This window comes from Notolepis coatsorum (assembly GCF_963971535.1).
Source record: "Notolepis coatsorum genome assembly, chromosome: 19".
NCBI classification, from domain to species: Eukaryota; Metazoa; Chordata; class Actinopteri; order Aulopiformes; family Paralepididae; genus Notolepis; species Notolepis coatsorum.
In genome coordinates this window covers 41,038,082-41,059,299 of record NC_140183.1, presented here as the reverse complement: position 1 = coordinate 41,059,299, position 21,218 = coordinate 41,038,082, and the positions used below count along the sequence as shown (strand labels likewise).

At 40.6% G+C, this 21,218-nt stretch overlaps 1 protein-coding gene across 1 annotated transcript in view; it reads left to right on the top strand.

Annotated features, from left to right (window-relative positions):
* The window catches only part of smg5 (SMG5 nonsense mediated mRNA decay factor), a 94,686-nt gene extending 73,468 nt beyond the window's left edge, over window positions 1-21,218 (top strand). Inside the window, exons 16-22 of the mRNA XM_084336248.1 lie at window positions 12,879-13,037; window positions 13,516-13,575; window positions 14,705-14,864; window positions 16,638-16,728; window positions 16,960-17,034; window positions 20,108-20,246; window positions 20,813-21,218. Of these exons, the coding sequence (XP_084192374.1) occupies window positions 12,879-13,037; window positions 13,516-13,575; window positions 14,705-14,864; window positions 16,638-16,728; window positions 16,960-17,034; window positions 20,108-20,246; window positions 20,813-20,896 (768 nt within the window). The 3' untranslated portion in view covers window positions 20,897-21,218. The remainder of the gene's footprint in view (window positions 1-12,878; window positions 13,038-13,515; window positions 13,576-14,704; window positions 14,865-16,637; window positions 16,729-16,959; window positions 17,035-20,107; window positions 20,247-20,812) is intronic.

Genomic DNA, 21,218 nt, shown 5'->3' with positions numbered 1-21,218 from the left:
TCGGAAATAAAGAAATAAAATTTAAAGAAATACAGAATAAAAACAACACAAACACCACAAAATACATTAGACCCCCCCCCCCCCTGGACCGCCGGACCACCCAGGATCAACACCCCCACCGCCACTATGGTGGTCTTGACCTCCTCGCCCGCTGCGACCCACAGCTCAATGCTGGCCTGTCCCACTCCAATTATACGAGCAGTAGAGATTTACATATGAATAACATCCAGTAGGTTTTTTCCACCTCATGGCTATCAGCTTCTTGGCTGCAGTAACACCCGCCAGAATGATTATTTTCTGTTGTATGGATGCTGGTAGTAGTAATGATATATCGTTCAGAAGTAGTGTCGCTGCCATAAGTGGGATTGTTAGGTTTATGTTTGAAAGTTTAGTCGTTATGGATTTCCAAAAACTAGCTACTGGTGGGCAATCCCAAAACATGTGCATATAAGTGCCAGTGGCCCTCAGAGAGCACAAAGTGCACATAGTCGGTCACCAGTCCCATAGCAAACAGCTTCCTAGGTGTGAGATACGTCCTATGAATATAATACAAATGTATTTGCTGGAGATTAGGGTTGCGGGAGGCATGTAACATGTAACATCTATCAAATGAAAACCATTTGATAGATTACAACTTGGGCTTTTATTTGAACATCATTAATTTAATATAATGTGCATTGACATTTATAAAAAAAATCTATAAACAACAAATATAAAATACTAAATATAAGATACTGCCACCTAGCATGATTCGGCCGACATTGCAATCTTGATGTCTCAGAATGAGTCCCAATGATACACCGAGGTCTGTGAGACTGTATAGAATATTAAAATCGAATAAAAGAAATAATATTAAAAAAAAATAAACATTGACTGCTGGGAAACAAGATGGCTGCCTGAACTAAGAGCTCTACACTGTCTCAGTGATTCATTTTACAATTCTTACCTCCACTCAAGGACAATTTCAATAATTTTGTTTCGACTTAAACTAAGTAAAGGCTTTTGATAAAACGTGGTGATTTGCAAGATGGCAACAACAAGGAAAGGCCAGCGAAACAAACCAGGTGTCGACGACCAAACAATTGAAACAGACGACAACTACCCCACTCTGGTCGAAATTATGTCAGTTAAAATCTCAACGCATTGCGATACTGGGCCGATTAGACGGTATCGATACTCGTATATAAAAAGGTGACAAACCAAGTATCGGCGATTAAAGAAGGACTGACTAAAACAAACAAAGCAGTCGACAAACACAAGCAGCGCCTGGATGAAGCAGAAGAGAGGATTTCTACACTAGAAGACACCCTGCAAACAACCCAGCGAGAGTTACACCGAGCCGAAAAGATATTAAAAACAATGGAGATGAAAATGGATGAATTAGAAAACAGAGGGAGGAGGAAAAATCTGGTTTTGCTGGGGCTTCCAGAGAAATCGGAGGGTGACCAAACTCTACCTGAGTACATTCAGCACAAACTACCCAGCTGGCTCAAGCTTTCATTGGAAAAAACACTCGAACTGGAACAAGTGTTTCGCCCAGCGCGACCACAATCGCAACCACACGCTGGGAAATATCCCAGACCAGTCCTAATCCGCTTTTTACGAATCGGGGACAAAGAGCTGATCCTACAAGCAGCAAAGAAGTCTACAATCGCCAAGGGGGAAGCCAAACTCACCATTCGCCAGGACCTGCCCCCAGAGGTGCGTCGAAGACGCAGAGAATTTGACCGGATGACCAAGATATTCATAGAAAAGGGCATGTTTTGAGGATTTGCATACCCTCACCGGCTTCGAATCCTCCATAAAAGCAAAATTTTCCTGTTTGACGATTCAAAAGAGGCAGAATCATTCGCAGACGAGCTGGACTGAGTTTTGCCTTGTAAACCGTTACCCAGGGTGGAGGTAAGAAGATGACATTTACGTTTTTTTGTTTGTTTTTTGTTTGTTTGCACCCCCTCATTATGACTGTTATAATACGGACAAATCATTTGACTTTGAAACCCCAGAGGAAGGGGTATTGATTTGCCAATACAGTCGCGATCGGTTGTTTTCTTTATTTTCTTCTCAACGTGTATTTACTGGCAGCGGTACTTCCTGCAACAACGTGTGACGTCATACGGACGATACCATGACTAAAAGAAGGGAGGGAGGGGGGTTCAAGGAATGGCACGAATTTAATATGTATTTGTTTTGCACTGATATTTTTCTCTCAAACATTAGAAGGTTACAATGACTGAATGTTAAAAAGTATGTGGAGAGGAGAACTCTCAGCAGTATAATAAAAAATAAAAAAATAAGAAAAAAAGTCTGCCTAATAAGAAACACCCCTCCCCATTCAGTAATATCAGGTGACCAACTAATATTTAACAACATGGGGGGAAGTGAAGAGGGGAGGGGGTGTAAAAAGAAATAAAAAGGAAGTGATTACACTGAAGACGAGAACTCCAGGGGCCAATATAAGAAAGATTTAATTCTTTTTCAGTTATTTTGTTTTTCCCATTATTGTTTCTCTATGGCCTACTAGGAGTAAGGGGGTAAATGTCGTGGTTCAGAAAACCATGGCTGGGGTGGGTTGATGTATTTCATGTATGTTTTTTATTCTATGTATGTGTATTCTATGTATGTTTTGTATTCTATGTTTTAGTTTTTTGGTTATGTTTATTAATAAAAGCAACAGCAATATTTTTGAGGCAAATGTATACAGTCACAGATAATCCTCAAAGATTGCACCAACTACCATGTCGGATATAATAATAAATTCGTGGAACATTAAAGGCTTGGGAAATCCTATTAAAAGGAAAAAAAATGTATCCCTTCTTAAAAAAAAGTAGATGTGGCTTTTTTACAAGAAACATATTTGTCAGACACTGAACACGCAAAGTTAAAAAGAGAATGGGTAGGTCAGGTCTATTTCTCATATAAAAGTCATAGCAGAGGAACGGCTATTTTGATTAACAAAACAATACCATTTACAGTAGAAAAAACAATTACAGACCCAAACGGACGGTTTGTCTTGGTTTCAGGCTGCATTTGGGGAACATCCATTACTTTTTTGAATGTTTATGCCCCCAATGCAGACGAACTCACATTTATGTCTGACATGATGTTGCTGTTCAATGAAAACTGTAAATGTTTTGGAGTGATGGCGGGAGATTTTAACCTAACAATGACAGCATTGGATAAATCTAGTCAGACTAACCATGGCTCCAAATCCTCAAAACTTCTTCAAGGGTTATGTGCAGAAAGTGGCCTAATTGATGTCTGGCGTGAATTACATCAAGGCATTAAAGACTACAGCTTCTTCTCAAATGTACATAACTCGTATAGTAGAATAGACTATGCCTTTATTTACTCAAAATATATATACCGGTACATGATAAAGGATTGTGAAATTAGCCCAATCATTTTATCAGATCATGCCAGAATATGCCTGACTATTCAGTTTAATAGGAACAACTCGTTTACCAAACAATGGAAATTTGATAATTCATTACTCCAAGATGAAGAATTTTAATTAAAAACGCGAACATGGATTACAAACTACATAAAGGAAAATAATGACCCCCTCATTGACCCTAACATTATCTGGGAGGCTGCAAACGCCACTTTAAGAGGACTAATCATTTCATATGGTTCATTTAAGGCGAGACACTGCAGGTGAATAGTCAAATATACTTTTTTTGTTGATTTTGAGATTTTGTTATATTTAGCTTCCTAAACATGTCTTCTTTGAAACTAGTGACAATAAAACGTCAATAACACACATTTAGTTGTTTATTTTACATCATTTTGCCTTATTGCATCCATAAATGTGCACATATTTAATGGGGAAGTGCCTCATTTGCATATATAAACATAAATTTCAGAAAACTTGCAATATATTTTTTCTTAGTTTATATGTACATAACAAATTGGGAAAGTTTCATAGTGATATCTATTCAAATATTTTTTGCCTATTAGGGGGTACTACACTGTACTACACTGTTTGTAGCCTGTGTGTAGTTCTGTTCAGTTCAATAACATCATTATTATTATTCAGTTATCAGGCATGTGTTTAGGTTGTCTATTACTAATGGTTTGATTAGGTATTGTGTTTGTAAATATCTGTTTAAAAAAAAAAGTATGGCATTTTACAATACAGAACTTTGAAGGCGTTTTCCCAAAAATGAGTTTTAAGAGTTTTTCCTCATACTCTGAGCCAGAAATCTCCACTTCAGTAGCACTCACATACACCAAACCCTCCAGTTCTAGTCATATCTATGTTCTGAAGGTATTTACAGAAGGGTTTGTTGATATCGCATTCATACCCTGATTTATATCACATTTTATTCCTAAAAACATGGCGAAATATGGAATTTTACCATAAAAATTGACTGAATGGAGTATTTTCTGATTTATGGAGTGATAAAAAGAGATATCCAAAATCCCCTCTGTAATAACCTTTGGCTCTAATATGTCAACAAAATGAAACTATAATTTTGAAAATGGCTTTATCCAATGTTCAGATTTCTGTCCTGGAATTATATGCAAATTAGTGCATATTTAAGTAGATCATGCCTCATTTGCATATTTAAACATACAATTTCAGAAAACTTGTAATACAAAAAAGTCTTGTCTTAATATAAGTAATCAACTGGGGAAGTTTCATTGTGACCCCCTGCAATTTGCATACCGCCCCAACAGGTCCACGGAGGACGCCATAGCCCATGTGCTGCACACAGCAGCATCACACCTGGACAAGAGGCAGGGGAACTATGTGAGAATGCTATTCATCGACTACAGCTCGGCATTCAATACCATAGTCCCCTCCATACTCATAGCCAAGCTCAGGGACCTGGGCTTGAACTATGACCTCTGCCAGTGGGTCTTGGACTTCCTGACTGGCAGACCCCAGGTGGTGAGAGCAGGCAACTGCACCTCCTCATCCATCACCCTCAACATAGGGGCCCCCCAGGGCTGTGTTCTGAGTCCCCTCCTCTACTCCCTGTACACACACGACTGTGTGGCTCAGCGGAGTAGCAATACAATCATCAAATTTGCTGACGACACAGTGGTGGTGGGCCTGATCTCTGCCAACGACGAGAGGGCCTACCTGGAAGAGGTCAAGGTCCTGGCGGGATGGTGCCAGGAAAACAGCCTCTCCCTGAACGTCAGCAAAACAAAGGAGATGATTGTGGACTTCAGGAGGTCGGGGGTCAAGGACTACAGCCCCCTCAGCATCGACGGGGCACCGGTTGAGAGAGTCAACAGCTTTAAGTACCTCGGAGCCTACATATCCGAGGACTTGACATGGACCACACACATTGACAGTGTTGTGAAGAAGGCACGACAACGCCTCTACTTCCTCAGGCGCCTAAGGAAGTTCCAAGTCAGTCAGAAGATCCTTAAGAACTTCTACTCATGTACAATAGAGAGCATCTTGACCGGCAACATCACCTCCTGGTTTGGGAATAGTACTGCACAAGACCGAAGCAGACTACAAAGAGTGACACGTTCAGCCGAACGCACAATTGGAGGGGGGCTCCCCACCCTCCAGAACATTTACAACAAGCGTTGCAAGGGCAAGGCTAAGAGAATCATTAAAGACTCCAGTCACCCGAACAACTGCCTCTTTGAACTGCTGCGGTCAGGCAAGCGATACCGGAGTCTCAAGGCGAGCACAGAAAGACTCAGAAGCTTCTATCCCCAGGCCATCAGGCTGCTAAACGAACAATGAACACTACACAACAACAACCACCAAACGCACATAGCACACACATCCACACGCACACACTCACTTTAAACAAACACACTGTAGCACCCACTCCACACACTTTATAGCACACACCCACTTTAAACAAACACACTGTAGCACCCACTCCCCACACTTTATATTTATTGATGAAGGATTGCACTACAACTCGTACACCTTACTGTAAATTGTACCTAAATTGTACCTCATCCCATTTCTGCTTTGCATTATATAGTACTGTACATTAGTACACTGCATAGTATTGTATATTATATGGTAACTCAGAACATTGTACATATGTCTATACCGAACACTGTGACCTCATTTTCTTCTTCTAAATTACATGCTATACTATGTTATTTGATACTATCTTGTCTAGCACAGTCTCTGGAGCGTAACAGTAAGAAGCATTTTGTATGAAAGTATTCTGTACTTCTGTATGACAACTATTAAAGAAACTTGAACTTGATATCTATTAGTTAATTTTTTTACCCTATTCACCTGCAGTGTCTCCCCTTAAAAAGAGAGTAAAAAGAGCACAAGAACTTGAGAGAGAAGTAATAAGATGTGAAGCACTTTATAAGACAGCGTCTACAGAGGACAATTGGAGACAATTAATTGTGGCCAGGGCCAAATTAAAACTTAATATTTCAAATTAAATTACAACTAAAATGAATTACGTTACACAAAAGCATTACGAATTTGGCAATAAACCAAGTAAATTACTGGCCCATCAATTAAAGAAAGAACAAACTGAAAGAACTATTAAAGCAATTAATCTCAATGATAATATAACATATTATCAACCTAAAGAGATTAATCAAGCTTTCTTTGAATTCTACAATAAACTTTACAAATCTCAAAGTTCTCATTCACAAGAACAACTGGACCAGTACTTACAAAATAAGAAATTGTCAAAATTGTCTGAATTAGACCAGCAATACCTTAACTCATCATTTACAAAAGAAGAGGTTCTGGCCACAATTATGTTAATGCCCATAAATAAAAGCCCAGGACCAGATGGTTTTTCTGCTGAATTTTATAAAGAATTTTGGACTGAACTTCATCCCATCTCATAACAGAATACTCCCTCAATCAATGAACCTAGCACATATCACAGTATTGCACAAAAGTGGCAAAGATCCTTTAAATTGTTCATCATATAGACCTATTAGTCTTTTAGATCACGATTACAAGATTATAATCAAATTATTAGCAAAAAGACTAGAAGATATTTTGCCTAAATTGATTAATCCAGGCCAATCGGGTTTCATAAAAGGGAGATATTCTGCTGACCATATAAGGAGACTTTTGAATGTAATAAATCATTTGGACACCAGTCGGAGCCCTTCTCTGCTCCTATCGCTGGACGCAGAGAAGGCCTTCGATAGGGTTGAATCGAACTTTTTTTTTTTTTTTTATACTTGACAAGCTTAATATGGGACCGAACTTTATCGCTTGGATTAAAGCAATCTATAAAAATCCTAAAGCTGTCATTACCAATGGAGCTTCCTCTGATTTTTTTGCACTAACGAGAGGGACAAGGATGCCCACTGTCGAGTTCACTCTTCGCGATGGTGATTGAATTGTTGGCGTCATGTGTACGAGACAATATTAACATTAAAGGACTGAAAATGAATAATGAGGAACATAAAATATCCTTATAAGCAGACGACATTATTTTATACATAAAAGACCCAGAATAGTACTTATCACACTTATATAACGAAATAGAGCAATTTGGAAAATACTCTGGATATAAGTTAAACTTTAATAAATCAAATACTTGTCTCCTGCATATGACCCCAACAGAAACGATGTATAAAACATATCCTTTTAATTGGTCTCCAGAAGGGTTTAAATATTTGGGAATAAACATTACACTGCAACTAGAGAACTTGTACAGGGAAAACTATTGTCCTCTTATAGAAAAGATAAAAACTGATTTGTGTAAATGGTCCACACTCCCATTATCTCTGCTGGGAAGAATAAATGTAATAATAATGAACGTCCTTCCAAGACTAAATTTCCTTTTTCAAATTTCAAATTTCAAACCATGTTACTTATCTACAGAATTTTTCAAATCTATGAATAGACTCATCTCAAAATGTATTTGGTGCAACAAAATGCCAAGGATAAAGTTATTGACACTTATGAAGCCGGAATCCATGGGAGGTCTCGGTCTCCCCAATCTCAAACATAATTTTTGGTCAGCCCAATTAATAAATTTACTGTCATGGTCGTTGGGAAGACGGGACTCGCAGTGATTTCAGCTAGAAGCTAAATTTGTTGACCCGTTACCATTGGACTCTCTCATATTTATAAAACAATTTAAAAAGATAAGAAACTGTAATTGTTTCACTGTTTTTAACACACTATGTGCTTGGAAGGACTGCTAAAAAAAACTTGGTATCACCAATTGTACCTCCATATACTCTCCTATCTATCACAATCCTGATCTAGATAAACATCTAAGATCAATTAATATACTCAAATGGACTCAGTTGGGGATAAGTCAATTCAAAGACCTGTTTCACACAAATATGCAGTTAAAAACATTTATGGATTTAAGAACAGAATATGCCATCCCAAATACTGATTTCTTTAAATATTTTACAAATGCGAAACAATATACATATACTGAGAAGAGAAAATAAACTAAGACTAGAATTACATGAAATAGAAGAAATACTAATGTCATCGACCACAATTAAAGGTAAAATTAGTGAATTGTATGACATCTTCTCCAAAGAATGTCACTCATCTTTTTTGCCTTTGTTGAGGATCTGGGAGACAGACCTAACCATGAAATTTGAAGAAAATACATGGCTAAATATTTGTGATAGAATACACTTTCCATTTACAAGTAACAAAATCAAAGAAGCTAATTTTAAATGTATCCATAAATTGTATCTAACTCTAATAAAAATGCATAAAATGTCTAGAGAACTCATTAAACTGTCCTAGATGTAAAACTAACGAAGGAACATTTCTACATGATTTGGCACTGTGATAAACTAAAACGATTCTGGAATTGTATTCATTCATTTACAAAATCTGTATTGGAAACGGAATTTGACTTGTCTCCATGTGCCTACTTACTAAATGAATTACCAGAGATCCAGATGGATCCAAAAAATATATAGATTTCTGAGTGATTGTTATAACATAGCCGCGATAAAACGATAACAATAACTATCGCGATAAATTATTTCCTCGAAATAAACATGAAACGTGGTCGCAAAGTTTCGATATATTGATTTTCCAAGCTTGGCTCCGTTCAGCCTCGGCTCAGCACACTCACTAACAACAACCAACCTTACGTGATGACGTGCTACGCACAACAGCTAACAACCAATCAGTGAAGGAGATGGCCGAGATCGACGGAGACCCGGAAGGAGACCCAGAGCGGTAGGACTCACTCAACAACTAGGCTTGCTAGGCTAATTAGCTTGCACGGCGTTGTTTTATATATTTACGTGCCGAGTATGTGTGTGGTGAATTCTGAGGCCACGTTTATAGTAGTGGGGGTATACAGTGGTAGTCGTTTCAATATATTGTGGCGGAAGAGAGTATTTTAGTGTGATATTTAGCACATTGTCATGGAATACACCGCGTAGAAGCAACAGGCTGGCTAGGTTAACTAGCTTGCACGGCACTGTTTTATATATTTACGTGCCGAGTATGTGTGTGTTTTGAATTCTGAGGCCACGTTTATAATAGTGTGGGAGTGGACGTCGTTTCAATATATTGTGGCGGAAGAGAGTATTTTAGTGTCATATTTATTGTCATGAGATACTCCGCTTGTCGGCTAACTGCTAACGTGCGAGGACTGATGACGACATCAACTCGACTTGAGACATTCGCAGCAGCATATTAGAAGTTAATTAAACTTGACGGACATTATATCGACGATAATTATCGATATCGAATTATATGAAAATAATTTTATAATTTTATCGCGTTAACGTTTTTGGTCATATCGCCCAGCCCTATTATAACATACTTTGCCAAGAAATGTATTCTCCTGTTTTGGAAAAATGACTCTTCGCCCACTTTTGAGATGTTTCAAGATCAGATATCTCAGCTTCTTCCATTGGAGAGATTGACCTTGGAGGAACGTGGCCGGGGGCGGATGTTCCGGGACCTTTGGTCTCCGCTGTTTTCTCGATTGAGCAAGGGGGGCTGTTGATTGATACGGCTAGTGGCGGTATGTGAATATATCCGCATGCTGGCCGTGTCGATTGGTGGTTTTGCTGTTTGGTTGGGGGAGGGGTGGGGGCCGGGGGTCTTGGTGTGTGTCCCCGGTTGTGTGTTTTTTTGAGGTGGGTTTCCCTAGTGGAAGAAGTTGTACAACAGACACGTAAGAGGCCTGTCTGTTGTACAACAATGATGTTGTTGTTGTTATTATTTATTATTGTTTATTTGAATTTTATTATTGTCCTGTCTTTATTTAGTTTTGTTGGCCGCAGGTGGGGGAAGGGACCAGAGGGTGAGATAATTGCTGTGTGCTGTGGGACATGTATCTGCTGTACACCTGTTATTCAAATAAAAAGAAGTTGAAAAAAAAATTATAATAAAAGAAAGAAATTATGAAAACGATCGAAAACCCGAGATTTCTCGGGTTCTGGCGCTCAACCGCTGGCGAGATAACCCGAGAAATGTCGGGTCTGGCGCTGAAAGTGTTAATAAAAAAAAAAAAAAAAATCCCAAAGCATTCCCCCACATGTATTTCAGCGAATCACAGCGCTTTTCATTACTCGCATACCTTGAAAATGGCGACACTGTCTGAAATGACCTAAACGTTGCATCAGGTCTTAAAGCTAACTACACGCACATGTAGCATCCAGCCTTCAATGTATAAACACACACACGCAGCATCAGGTCTAAATGGGTTAATCCCAAACAGTATAGTCCAAAATATTGTAGTAAGACATTTGTATTAACAAACTAGAAATTAGTGATCAATATCCATTGTAGTAAGAATGTTGGGCTTCATCCTGGTGCAATACAGGGGTAGGGCCCGACAAGCCTAGTGCTTCTCCCTAGCCCTTTTCGGACAATTGGACAATGCTGCAATAGCAGCTGGTAAAACGTTGGTGATTTATGGAATGACCGTTGTTATGTGTCCAAAGCCCGAAATTTAAAATAACTGAACTGAACTGAATACAGATTGTCATTTCAAGCACATGTCTGTCCGGTTAGCTTAAAGCATGGGGTTGAGATTAGCTTGTGCAATGATCGGGGCTGGATAGCAGGGCTAGTTAGCCCAATGCTGTATATCTCCATAGTCTGCCGTACAGCTAGCCAGCTATTGTATCTGTTTCCTGGCTTATTAAAAAATATGTTGTTCCTGCCTTGCGGGCCAGTCCAGTATTACATCAATATCAAAATTGTCTTTATTTTATTACTAAGACTAGCTAGTTAGCATGACAAAAGTTCAAATCCTGCTAGCCAACCTAGCTCCGCTCCGTTCGGTCACATCACAGCTGGATCTATAGCACGCCGTTAGCACACATTCTGGGTCATCCTCTAGGTTCAAAAACTCTTCGGCCACGGCAAGCAACCAAAACCTCCTCCGATCCTGGTCCTCGGTCCCCACCGGGCCTCGCTAGGCTAGCCTGCACCCTGGTCAGATCCGTCTGCCTGTCGGACCGGTCCCTCTCTGAACGCTGTGGCCTGAGGCCTCTCCAGTGCGCAATGCAATTCCTCCAACGTTAGCCAAGGCTGTTGTGCGAATCAACCCCACCTCATCCACCACCGGATCAACAGCCGTTCTGATCTCCTCCGTCTCCGATTGACAACACGTCAAAGAACTTGGCGAACAGGCCTTCAAGCGATGCCGTTAGGATTTTGTCAATGGCCAACAAGCTAATTCCACTTAGCTCATTCCCCACCACGCCAGCTGCAGCCCATGAAGAGCTAGTCAGTGTGTTGTTGCTCGCCATATCCGCAAAAAAAAGGTTTATAAAGTAGTTGACCTGTCGATATTCTTAACCAAAAATAAAACAAAGATTGTAGGGGTAAAAAGGTATGTTTTACAAAGTTAGTGGAGAGCTGTTCTGAAACGCATCCTCACCCCATCACGCCTGGCTCCGCACCCGTTTTATTTGAATATTTATATATACATATACTGTGTAGAGAGGATACAAAAGCCTTGCTACCTATTGCAGCAGAAATTGGCCAGAATCTTGCTAGTTATTTAGTAATTTTTCTTTAATAGGCCTCAACTTAGTGCTACTAACCGCAAGTTTATGACTGTGACCTAGGCTGCCAAATATCATGCATCAGGTATCAAGACCATTAGCATACAACACACACACACGCATACACATACATACACACACACACACGCATACATACACACACACATACATACATACACACACATACATACACACTAATGTTGTCACGATACTGGAATTTCGAACTTCGATACGATACCTTGAAAAGTATCGATATTCGATACCATTTTCGATACCACGGGGGAAAAGGTTCAATCTTAAAATGTAAAAAAAAAGATAAATAAATATATATATTTTTTTAAATAAATGTTGCTTTTGTTGCTGGTTGATTCTCCTCAGCTTCTCTCTGGTACTTTAAGAGAAGATAAATATAACACTTTTAAAACCCTTTGTTTATCTTTAGATCACACATTTCAAAATAACTAAATGATATAATCTTAGAAATTAAGTAAACACTGTAATCTGTGTTGCATGTACCTGACAAACTGAACTGTTTGTATTACAGTCATATTCCAACTTAACTGAATGCACATGTGTGTGTGTGTGGACTACTGTATTATTACAGGTATTGAAATAAACAATACAACTTCCTTATACAAAAAGAAATATATATATTATTTTTTTTATTTTTATGAATAATTAAATATCGATATTGCGGGAAATGAGTATTGAAACCGTTTTAAATATTCAGAATCGATATGTATCGAAAAATCGATATTTTTGATAACACTAATACACACACAAACAAACACATCTGCTCTTTCCTTGACATCCTGCTAGAAACAGTATTCTCAGGTACTGCTGAAGTTTTGGGTAAAGTCATTATATACATTAAGCATTTCCACATCTGTCTTCTCTTTTATCTCTATCTTTTATTTATTTTGTATCCCCCCCCCCCCCAGTGTGTAGTGCGAGTGTGTTGCATCCGCAGTTTTGGCCACTTCCTCACCAATCTCCAGGGCAACGTTCTGCACTTCAACCCGGAGGCGGGCATTTTCACCAGCATCAGCCAATCGGAACAGGACAATCTGGTGCAGCAAGCCAAGGCCCAATTTCGCATGGTGAGTGACAGCCAAAACGAACCAGCCACCGGAGATCACAGCAAGTCACTCCTATTCGTTCATAATCAGTCTTTCTGTTCCACAGGAATATATTCAACTGATAATTCTATTAGCATTGATTTTTGCATCAAGCTTTTTAAACAAGGGGACCTTGGGGGACTACTGCTCTTGGTGCCAGTCAAGTAACTGGTGTTTAATATTGGCTCTAATTCACAGTTAGTTAGTGATCGTATAGGAACAGTTGTACTGTAATTGTCCTATATGCGTTTGTTGGAAGTGAAATAAGGCCAGGAGGTGGATCTTCCATCGTTCTTAAACATGTTTCTTGCTGTGCGGGCAGCGGTCCAGCAGCGAGGGTCACCCGCCACTGAATGAATGTAGGGGAGACGGCACTAATGACTGTAAACCCAGTGACTCCTCGTGAGCGTTGGGACTGTCCCTGTCTGCTATTGTAATGTTGACTGTCCCTCTCCGCCAGGCTGAGGAGGAGGCTCGCAGAAACCGCCTGATGAGGGACATGGCCCAGCTCCGTCTGCAGGTCAGGCCCTTTGATTTCCAGCTTCCCTGCACGGCACTGTGGAAGTGACCATGCATGCATTTTGCATGGTTGTGACTCAAGTCGATTGGTTTTACTGATCTATAATTATTTGTAATTATTAAGTGTTAAACATCAAAAGGCACCAAAAACAGACATGGGCTTAACTGACAACTCGTTTATTGTGGAAGACGTGCAACCCACTTTCTCACTAATTTAAATGCACACACACAACATAAATCAAATCAAATCAAATGTATTTGTATAGCCCGCAATCACAGTTAATGTCCCCATGGGCTGGTCTTCTTTACACAAGTCAAGAAGAAACATGATCACAATAAATCAAGAACAAAAAACCCACCATGAAATCCAAAATAAATGTAAAATAAATAAATGCAACACACCAGTGAAGGTAAGGAAAAACTCGAAATGAATATAAATCTAAATGAAAATGAACTATGAAGGTACCAAAGAACCCATGTCACTTTATTCTTTTATATATATATATATATATATATATATATTTTTTTTAGTTAATTAATTTTAGGTCAACTCTTCATTTGATTTTGATATTATTTTCTACTATCAACTATATCTTTTAGTTCTTATCTGTCGAATTGTATTGTACCGTCTCTTATCATTTTGACCGCCAATTGTAATGTTATACGTGGATGTTTTGTTTGTAAATCAAGAAACTGATAATACAAATTTTAAATAAAAAAATAAAAATAAGGTAAGGAAAAACTCACTAATAACCTAGCAATAGGAAAAAAGCACCACATAGTAGTGTTGCTATGGATGATCGATGGGTGGAGAATAAAACATACTTTTATACATACATACAACATACACAATAAAAAAAAAATTATTGTATTCATGAGCCATCAAAATGTAGCACTTTGTTCTGGCGTTCTTCAGTTCTGTATGGTTTAACAGACTGATTTATATTGTCTTCTAGTTCATCACCCAGTGAACCTTTTCAGGTGTACAATCTCACATTCTAATAATAGTGTTGAAGATAGAATTCTGAGAAACTACTTTTTTATATATATTTGTTCCTTCCTCTATACGGCCAAAACAGCCACATCTATATAATGTTTAATTATGGGATGTTCCGCTCTGCTCCCTGCAGTTGGAGGTGTCTCAGCTAGAGGGCAGCCTGCAGCAGCCCAAGGCCCAGTCGTCCATGTCCCCCTACCTGGTCCCGGACACGGCCGCCCTCTGCCAGCACCTCAATCTCCTCCGACAGCTGGCTGGCAGTGGTTGCTTCATCATCATCATCCCACGCACAGGTGAGGAAGGGTCAGCTAGTTAGCCACAAACGAATGCAAAGTCAATAGGTTCAAGCTCCTGTCTGTACACGGCTGAGGAAGCTGAGCATGTTCCTAAAGAAATACATTGATGTCAAGTCAAGTGGTCCTTGGGGAGCTTCAGCAGCATGGGGACGGAGCGGGAGGCACAAGCAGAAGAGGTCATAATGGCAATAATACATTTTATTTGGAGGTGCCTTTAAAAACACCCAAGGTCACCTTACAGGGCATAAAAACAGTGGTCTTGGCAAAAGTGTCAGTGAAGTTAAAAACAAAACAGGAAGTATAAAACAGTGACACACAGGGTACAGTTATAGTGAGTATGCCAGTTTGAACAGGTGGGTTTTGAGTTGGGATTTGAATGATCCATGTGGGTGCAGGGAGTTCCAGAGTCTGGGAGCCGAGCAGCTGAAAGCTTGAGCACCCATGGTGCTGAGGCGTGAGCTGGGGATGGTCAGAAGTCCAACAGGATGAGCGGAGGGTGCGGGAGGGGGTGTACTCCTGGAGGAGGTCAGTGATGTAGATGAGCTAGATTATGGATGGCTTTGAAGGTGAGTAGAAGGTTTTTGTAGTCGATCCGGTAGTGCACAGGAAGTGTAGTTGAATGAGAACGGAGGTTTCAAACCTTTATTTATTCTCGAAAAGGTCACCCTCATTTTCAATGTCATCAAGACTTACAGACATTTCAATGCATACTTTAAAAAAAAGAATAATAATAATAATAACTTTATATAGCACTTTTCACACATGGACCGCAGCCCAAAGTGCCCCACAGCAAATAGCATAAAATGAACATAGGCATACAATTTGTATACAGTTGACAGAATAAAAACAATGCATAAAGTGTAGACATAAGAATAGGTATACATGTAGTGCACTGTAGAACGTTCAGACATAAGAATAGGCATAAAATAAGTACAGTGAAACGTCTGTGATGTGGTCGGATGAATTGGTGCAGGTGATGAATAGTAATGAACATAGAACATAGTAATAATGTTCTGAATAATGATGCCTACTGGCACAAAGGCCTAGGTGCTGTGCTCCTCATCTTGGCTAGCTCCATCAGGAAATTGTCATTTCAGTTTTTATTCAGAACTTATTTGAACGAAGGGCGGCCGGGTAGCGCAGCGGACTAAGCGTCTGTCTACCACCGCAGAGACACTGGTATCGAATCCGGCTGTCAGCGGTACCTCCGGCTTGGTCGGTCGTCATACTGACACTATTGGCAGTGTCGGAGGGTGGGAAGCCGGTGGGTTGTATCCTGGTCGTTGTAAAACAGCGACTCCTACAGGTCGGTCAGGGCGCCTGCACAGTGAGGGAGGGAACTAGGGAAGGTAGTGTGACCTCCCACGCGTTACACTTCCCCAGTGAGTCCGCGCTGGCAGGTGAAAAGAGGCTGCTGGCTGTCTACTATGTATCGGAGATAGACTTCAGGGCTCCCTAGACTGACAAGTAGGGGGCAAATGCTCGCAACGACCGGGAAGGCGAGGGGGGAATTGGCATAACGACTAAATTGGGATGGGAGAAAAACACCGAAAAAAGGAGGAGAAAAAAAAAAAAATTACTTATTTGAGTAAATTGAGACCAGTGCTGGTATGTGCCGTATAGTACTACACACACTGGCATTGCCTGGAGGATCATACAATAATCAGCCTTTTTCAATTACTTTCATCCCTTGATGACGAGTAGCGTTAGTTAGTAGGGTTTATTTGTGTGAGCTCAAATGTTTACTTGGATTCCTTTTGTTTGTGCCAGTGATTGATGGACTTGACATGTTGAAGAAGGAGAATGCTGGCGCAAGGGATGGCATCCGCTTTCTGGAGTCTGAGTTTCGTAAAGGCAACAGGTGGGTGTTTAGTTGGTCTTACTACTGTGATGGATTAGCCCTAATGGAGGCTAATAGGTTGTACTTATTTTAATCAGTAGTACTTATTTTAGGGCTGCAGTGATGTGCTTCTTCCAGGATTTCAGGCTTTATGAAAGTACACGTCACTCATTTCTCATGGAGAGTACAGTTTTTAAATGTTTTCCTTCATATTTCCTGTTTTTATTTATAATATTCACATCCCTGGGGCAGGTACATCCGCTGCCAGAAGGAGTCAGGGCGAAGTTTTGAGAGAGATAAACTGAAACGGCAGGACATCGAAGCCTGGTAAGCCTCGAGACACATTCCTGTTGGTACTGAATCTCATACAGCAGCTCGGTTTAATACTACATTCTAATTGGCTATGAGGTTGGACATTTATGCTTTGAAACGTCTGGTCTTACAGTAACAGTAGTGCAAATAATTGACATTCCAAATTAATGTGCTAATCAATTCCTAGCACAGTTGGCATGGTCAGTGTAGCGTTCTATGTGGAATTGCTACAACTGAACAAATGTTTAAGTGCAGCACATTTATCTACATGGTTGCTTTACTAGCATTATGTGATTACTTTGCAATGTAAGCTGTCTGTGTCCAAGTTAATAGGCAGCAGGGAAAGAGCAGCATTTTGCCTCGTTGATACAGCATTAGGGCCCGCGTCCACCTGCCTCATATTTATGACCGCAAGCATCTTTTTTCAATGTATCCCAATGGGGAGGGAGCGTATGCGGCCGGAAATGCGCTGCAGTCGGCTTCTTTTTTCAGCGCCTTTCAGCTTTTTTGTGCGGCCGCTAGGGATGGGTACCTTTCACATTTGAACCGGTACCGGTACCTGTGAATCGATACCGGTACCCAACGGTACCTTTTTTCGGTACTTTAGTCTCAAGAAATTTTATTGACCTACCTCAGTCGTGAAAAAAAAATCCAAACTTCAAATAACTACAATTTCGACAGTTTTCGGCTTGCCATTGCTCCGACTGCTTTGTTGTTGAATCAAGTCAAATCCTAGGTAAGCATATATTGTGCGTGTGAACGTTGACATGAAAAGAAAAAAGTAAAAAACAAAAAAGATAAAAAAAACGGTATCTCACTTGATTCGATACTCGGTAGTACCGACGTGTTTCGGTTCGGTACCTCAAAAGTACCGAATTCGGTACCCATCCCTAGCGGCCGCACACAGCGTTTAAAGTTGAAACTTTCTGATTTTTTCAGAGCGATGCGCTGAGCGTCTTTTCAGACAACCAATCGCACCCTATCATATCTACCACTCTGTTTGTAACCTGACACCGGAGCTGCCTGCCTGTCTACCCACAAGAGACTGCACAAATAATAATAATAACTACACGAATACACTAATAAAAAGCTAATAAAAAGCAAAGGGCGAACTGTGGTTTCAGGTAATAACAATATATATATAATTAATATACAATAAAGTATATTAAAATATACCATATGTACAAAACCGCGGCGGTAAAATACGATAAAAGTTATTATTACAAGATGGCTGTCATGTAGGTGTCGCTAGAGTTCTCTCTCCTCATCTGGTAGGTTGGTGACTGACAGCTCGTTGTCATATCTACAAAAGGCTCGCGCTGCGTTTTTTTTTTCTCACCGCAAGCGCTCCACCCCAGTACTTCCAGCGCACTGCCAGCGTTTTTCAGCTGGAAATGTGAGATAGGTGGACGCATGCCCTTAGGCTGCTTTCTACATCACATGTGCAGTAGCACCCTCTTTCCATCACCCAGTGATACCACTTGTGATGGTTAGAGCTGTAGACTGAAGGCTTAGGGGCTAGAATAAACACACCTGGTTGCAAGGTTTTTGCTAAGGTTTTAGCGTATATTTGCTGGAATAGATGTGTATCATTTTGAATGCATATCAATCTAATGTTGGAGAGCAATTGTCTTCCAGGCATTAGTCAGACTCCCAGATGTTACGAGGTGAAATTCAGATATTGACCATGTTTTAATTTTGCAAAGGGAACAAGGCCAAATTATGCAGGATTTTGTTGATGGAGGGTAAGCTGTTGTGAAAGTGGGGATATGAACTCTGGTCTGGGCGTCACGCAGTTCAATATTTGCTCTTCTCTGAGGGAATCTACAGCCTCGGTGTCGAGCATTAAACTGTCGTTCCTGTTCCCTCACTTAACCCTTTAATCGCCAAGGACGACTTTAGACGTCATTCCTCGCCATGCGTAATCTGCCAATGCCGTCGTACAGCGTCTTTGAGATCAATATTTCAAAAATCTGTCATCTGTATATCTCCTGTATATCTCCTCTCAACTCCAACGGTTCAAGACCGCCATCTGGTGGCCGATCGGCGAATCGCCAAAACCGGAAGTGAGTGGCCGGAAGTGGTGCTCACCCATATTTAGTCCGGCCACTCGCTTTCGCTCCCGGGACTCCATCTTGATACACTGGATATCGATCCGTTGCCAATAACTCGATAAACAACATGATTTGGACGTATATAGTATTATACAACCTGGAACTGGACCAACTAGATCGACATCCCATAATAGCGAACTTTCTGCTCCACGCTGATCGCCCAACGCTACGAGGAAGCTGCGCTGAGTTTCAGCGTGTTTGATTATTATTATACATATAAACTGCTCTGATCAACATATCACCCATACTACATAAATTATTTAACGTCGGCCACGGACTTATAAACCCCCCCCCCTCCGGTCACCAGCAGATGATGAGGCATGACGTTTAAGACCTTGTACAATTTAAATGTTTAATCTGACGTCAATCGGTATCAAACTACATTTGATGATCTAATATATGTATTTATGGCTATAACTCACGTTCTATGGAATGCTGCAGAAAATGATAAAAACATATTTATACTTTAGACCATATTTTAGTATGAATGTGTGAATGAAAAAGTAGAACGTTGCTACATCCTAAACCTAAACGATATATACTTGATGTTGAATGGGCCATAGTAATGTCAATTTAGCAATACAATTTAAAAAGTTATAGCCCTGCAAAGAAGGGGAACATCTCCATAGACTTATTTCAAGAAAGTTTGTTTCAAGGACGCATTTGCTTAAAACAAGTTTTTATTTCTTATTTTTGTTGGACAATTTTTGCAGTGTGGAGTTCTCTCTCCTGATTGGAGGAAGTGGGAACGGGATACCAGAAAATGAATTTTCTGTTTACTGCAGAGCGGAGGGACTGAGAGACCCATGTTACTGATCAGACAATCCATATCAGTGATGGCTGTCTGAGTGTAGAGCTATTATTTTAACATGGTGACCGCTTATTTTAACAAACAAAAAGTACCACTTACAGCACTTTAACTCCACGCGTCCATGAAGCGTTGAACCTGTGCACTTCTTGCCCTCCGTTCCCAGGCATCTCTATAAGATGGTGGACAGCTGTCGTCAGCTGACTGTCTCCCAGAGCAACGGAGATGAAGACACAGCCGGCATGGTGACCATCCTCACCGGCCACCTGGTGGAAGAGCTGTGTACTCGGTCCGCGCCCATGAAGGTCAGTTGGTGATGATAATGGCATTGCATAGGCTAACATACCATACATTCCCACCGCTGGTTCCCAGATGTACTGTACGCTACACTTTGCTCGCTTAATATCACAGAACCATTTTATATTACCTAAACATTAAATCCGGGCCACTTGTTTTGTCAGTTGTTGAAATGGTCAAACTTCTCAAAAATGTATTTACTGGAACGTAACGTTTGTTTTATCCAAGTCGCATTGGATTTATCATGGCAGCGGCCAGTAAACACAATCCCGGATGTGATATGAAGCAAGCATCGCGTAGAGTACAGCCGGGAACCAGCCAAGCTTCCCCATGACCTGTCTGTATGAGTCACTACTTTATTTGGACTGATGGTGGCACTAGAGGGGAGATCATGGCTCACCGCAATGAATAGGTTTCTTTCTCTTGGGGTCATGCATATGCATAGCCATTTTCATGGCAATACTTTTTGAAATGGCTTATTCTTATGGGGACCAATTTAATACAAGTCTCAAGTCGTTCTCAAAAGAGAGAGCCACTTTAACCGTACATTCACGCTGTTCATTCCTCTTGTCAGGCGGCCATCCAGGCGGTGGGCGCGGCAGGCATGGAGCTGAAGAACATGGTGGAGTTCTACCGGCAGTGGAAGGAGATCGGCTGAGAGACGCGAGAGGGCATGGTCGGCACAGGCGGACAGCTGATCACACATTCGCTTCCTCTCTCTCTCTCTCCCACACTCTTATTGCTCTGTCTGTATCTGCGTCTCCCAAGGAAAATCAACTCAAAGGAAGGAAAGATGTGAGGAAGGAATAGAGTTAAAAGCTTTTTTTTTTTTTTAAAGCTTAGATGGGCGGAAAAGTTGAAAAACAGTGGAGGAGGTCAAAGGAAACCTGGCGAGGAGACATGTGGGTGAAAACGAGGGGGGCTATCAGACCAGCGGATCTCCCACCTCACCTCCCCCCCACCCCCTCCCCGAAACCCCA